Genomic DNA, 4,435 nt, shown 5'->3' with positions numbered 1-4,435 from the left:
AGGCATCGGTGACAGTTTTAATTAAGGCACATATACAGTAGTTCATCTAGGTATTAGACATACAGAAAACGTGCATATTGTAAACAGTATACACACACTGCATGAACATGTTTGGTTTTGAAAAGGTTGGAAATATTTTCTTTGAATACGGTCCCATTATATTTGATCAAATGATTCTATGTCCAGTCCGATGGTGTGTCACATTTAATGGTAAAATATTTCGCGATTCCAGTATAATCCAGTAGAAGTAAAAAAAAGGAATAAGAGTATAATCAAATTTTCAGCCAAAACAAAAAACAGCACACTGTAAAAATGTATGTACATGGCACATGTGACCAATATATTATATCAGATCTTCTATATCTAATTCAAATTCAAATCTATGCTAAGGATGCTCGTTTTGAAATGTATTGCTTTCCATTTAACATCTGATATGGTAACAGTTTGCTTGTAAAGAATCTGCATCCTTTTAAATATTTAAATTAAGGTGTTTTAATTGACAGAACTGTTTACAAAATCTATGAACATTAAGAAAGATATTTTGAGAGTAGCAGGCACTTTGAGCTACTGTGACACATTTTCACCTCGAGTCCAAGACCTCCACAATGGGGTGATGTTACAAGGTAAAGTTGTCATCAATCATAATGCAGTTGTCCTCAACATCAAAGCCTCTTTCAAACACCAATGTGGAGTTCACATGCATCTGTTTCAGAAGTGGAGTCACACCGGCTGACTGCTTGATTTGACCCTCCAGTACTCCTCAGGCTTTGGTTGACTCCGGGCGTTTCTCTTTATTCTGGGAATAAATAGTACAAATAGAAGAGAGAATTTATAATCCACCAGAACTGTTACTTTCTTGCAGGTTTTGGGGGTTCAAAGGATAGCATAAAAGATAATGTTAACATGGATAATTTGATATTAAAAGCAATCTTTAAATGAAAATTATGGTTTCATTTTAAGGACATTCGATGGCATTTAAAAAACAATATTGATTACCACAAAAAGCCTTGACCTTTGTTTTCAGTTTTAAAACCACTTATATTTCTGCATTAAAAGTTGTTTCAATCATTTTTAGTCATTTTAGGATCATAGGAGCAGTAAAACTTTTCAAAAGGTTTATTATCTGTTTTTTTCCCACACACTTGCACGCATGTTGTTTACTTTCTGTGGCTGAAACAGTGATTATTTTGAACTTTTAACACAAATGTCCATATTGTAAGTGTCACGCTGAATCATTCACTCAACCGATTCGTTCAATTAAAAAAAATGATTCATTCTGCTGTCCCTTCGTTAGCGGAGGAAAAACAGATCAAGTTGTAAGTTATTCGATATTAACTTAATAACTGTTTACAGAAATGTTGTATTCAGATAATTTTGCAAAGCTGAAATAAGCTTAATCTAACCTTACACATGGTAAAACTGTTCACGCTACAAAACCAGTAACGTTACTTTTATACCAAAAAATACCAGTTTGCAACATAAAGCAGCATTACGCACTGTTTTTGTACAGCTAAAATAGTCTTGCACATTCAAGTTACAAATGGCCGCGTTTTTAGGTCAAATAAGGTGGAAAAAAGCGATTATTTGAAGTTATTTTTCACAATATCAGCACAGCTGTGATTACCTCACAGCCTCACGAACTAGTACTCTTGCTCTTGTCATAGCCCTATTACTTAATTATATCGACTTCCGTTGTAAAGTAGCCAGTTCTTTTTATTATCTGAGAGACGAGTTCAATTGTTTTCTGTGGTAATCCACTGCATGTCTCTTTGTATTGAATGTGGAACTTCAGAAGCCCACGTGACTCACTTGCAGATGTAGTAGATGACCGCAGCGAGCACCACTATAATGAGGAGGGCGATGATGACCACAGCAGCGATGATGCCCTTCTCCTCACTGTCCCGAGAGAAACTGAACAGCTGGAACTGCTCACATCTGCTGCCCTCATAGTTTGCACTGCAGCTACAGGACAGGGGTTTCATAGGTGTGTTATAATGTAAATGACAACATATATATAGATATAGATATTCTGTTCGTGAAGATACTTACACACATGTGGGAGTAGACACCGAGGGTATTTTAAAGCATGTTCCTCCATTCATGCAAAAGTTGGCTTCTGGCCCAGTGCAAGGGTTACCGTGTTCTATAATAAGAGGAAACCCAAAGGAAACAAAAAATAAATGCATCATTTATCAAGCACACCTTTATCCACAGAGCAATTTGTTTTTTATTTTGCATTTAATTTGCATTTACATTTCAAGAATTCCACATCACGGAAACAACAGCAAGTGTGATTTGCATATGATACAGTATTTTATATCAAATTAATTTTCTTGTTACATTTTATTATCTTTAATATTTTTCCCAATTTTTTTTTTTTAGATGTTTGTATTACCTGCCATCATGGGAAATACTAAATAGATCTTCTCGTAATGGAAATTTCAACTGACAGCAGTCACTTGATGATCACCTGAGAATAAAGTAAATGTGGTCAGGTTAGCTTACATTTGTCCAGAAAGATTACAATATATTTTGATCAGTTGATTATTGGCTGCTCTCAACATTCATACAGAATAAATATGCAATATGTAAGAATCATTAAAAAAATTCTAATGATTAATCTGTCAACATTTATCTATATATAATGTGTGTACATACAAGTGTTTTTATATTAACTGTTACATTGTACTGTTATAGTAAATATTCAAATATTATCTATAATTCAAGCACTGAGTTGACTGTGTTGACTCTGCTATATAAAGACATTTTATTTCAAAATGTGAGAATTATTTAATATCTCAGTTGTGACATGTGACAGCAATGATTAAATGGGAAGCAGTTTTAGGCTTTTGATTAAATGTTCTGCTTCCCAGATTTTTCAAATGTTAAAGGTTTTCAATCTGAAATCAAATATTTTACATCAAAATACAAAATAAGTTTTCTGCTAAGAAATTTTAGGAGAAACATCTGAGACAATGTTGATATTTAAATGAAACATTACTAAGACTTTGATTCAGCCTTCACTTTTAATTTTTTTCCAAAAAGCATAATTCAGAAATTGTCTGTTTCAGGACTCACCTGTTTACCGTTTTTGCGCTTGACTTCATGCACTTGTATGAAATCCTAATGGCACGCTGTGTTTCAGGGAAATGGCAGTGAAGACTTACCGTCCTGGTGAAATCCAGTGCAGGTGAGTCACCTCGTCTTCCTCAAATAACTTCTGAGCTAAACGTCACTGTGTGGTTCAGAGTCACATAAGTGTGATGGGTGGATCCCTTTGAGCTCAGAAATGTTGTGATTGCTGTTTGTCCACATTTGTGAATGGAACGATTCTCATCATGCGTCGACAGAACATAATGACAGGAGTTAATTTCTAGGGAATAACCTGCCGTTGCATCACAAACTTCCAACAAAAAAGAGACATTGTAACTTTCTGTAATGCTGCTCAAAAATGTGAATCACCATATTTTTCCTTTTTGATTTTCTTGTTTATTTTGAGCAGATTCAAACATTTAAGGTTGGGTCATGAAGTGTTTTTGCATTGTAAACTTTAGGCTTCTTCAGATATGTATTAATAGAAACTGTGAGGGGTGGTAGTGTTATTTTAAGTGTATTAAGAGCAGGTGTGGTTCTCAGTGAGACTGCTTTGCTCTCTCTTGTGTGTAGGCCGGCTGGGTTTGGTGTCAGACTCAGGTATGCTAGATATGCTTATGGAGAAGTTCTGTGCACGTCGCAGGTATGCATGGAATCGTGGGAACTTTGCAGACTTTAATCACTTGTTTACATTCCTCGTTTAAAGGGCACATGAAGGACAAAAGGCAACATCATGTTGAGTCACTGAAAACCGTTAGAACGGGATAGTTTTGAGGTTTTGGTGCCAAAAAGGGCCAAATAACCACAACTTTAAATAATGGAAAAGAACAGAAATGCGTTTACATTGAAAAAGATACATTTTATGATCTTTTTATTTGTCATAATTCCACAAATTCCTTAAAAAAACAAATTATATTTTAAGATATATGAAAATAGAAAACTTTTCAATTGAAATTATATTTCACAATAATAATATTTAATCAATTGAGCATAAGAAGCTTTAAAAAAAAAAAAAAAAAAAAAAACTGTTACCACTCCAAACTTTTGAACAGTAATAACTTAATAAATCAGTCAATTTAATATGTAAAACAAATTATTAAGTAAAAAAAAAAAGGTAACCCCCCCCCAAAAAAAAAAAAAATTTCAGAATTACATCATCTAGAAATGTATCAAAATATTTTTCAGAATTACATAACTAAAAGTATATATATATAATGTGCAGTAACAGTTACTGCTATGATGACATTAGAACTGTACATATTAATGTCATACTGTCTTGTGATACTGGAATGATATAGTATATCACTATATATCAATATGACAATTGTAATATACAGTGTAA

General features: G+C 33.6%; 1 protein-coding gene across 2 annotated transcripts; it reads right to left on the bottom strand.

Moving 5' to 3' along the window:
* On the bottom strand, positions 1–3,227 carry nrg4 (neuregulin 4). Of its 2 annotated transcripts, none has more exons than XM_079412417.1 (5): positions 3,168–3,227; positions 2,396–2,470; positions 2,050–2,143; positions 1,810–1,962; positions 1–796 (listed from the first exon to the last, which is right to left on the bottom strand). In XM_079412417.1, exons 2-5 carry the CDS (start codon positions 2,403–2,405, stop codon positions 721–723), a joined length of 333 nt encoding a protein of 110 aa, XP_079268543.1. In that variant the 5' UTR covers positions 2,406–2,470; positions 3,168–3,227; the 3' UTR covers positions 1–720. The 2 variants fall into 2 exon arrangements, with proteins under 2 accessions (XP_079268543.1, XP_079268542.1); XM_079412416.1 differs by having other exon boundaries at positions 3,079–3,222.
* Positions 3,228–4,435: the final 1,208 nt, after the last annotated feature.

The sequence above is a fragment of the Barbus barbus genome (genome assembly GCF_936440315.1).
Source record: "Barbus barbus genome assembly, chromosome: 48".
NCBI lineage: Eukaryota > Metazoa > Chordata > Actinopteri > Cypriniformes > Cyprinidae > Barbus > Barbus barbus.
The sequence above is the reverse complement of the archived record's forward strand: the minus strand, read 5'-3'. Positions and strand labels throughout refer to the sequence as shown.

Bases quoted from the DNA above. Each gene is read 5' to 3' on its own strand.
- nrg4 (XM_079412417.1), bottom strand. The intron at 1,963-2,049 runs GTAAGTATCTTC...CCTGTCCTGTAG, and splicing joins GTGTCTACTCCCACATGTGT to CTGCAGTGCAAACTATGAGG. The intron at 797-1,809 runs GTGAGTCACGTG...ATTTATTCCCAG, and splicing joins GTCATCTACTACATCTGCAA to AATAAAGAGAAACGCCCGGA.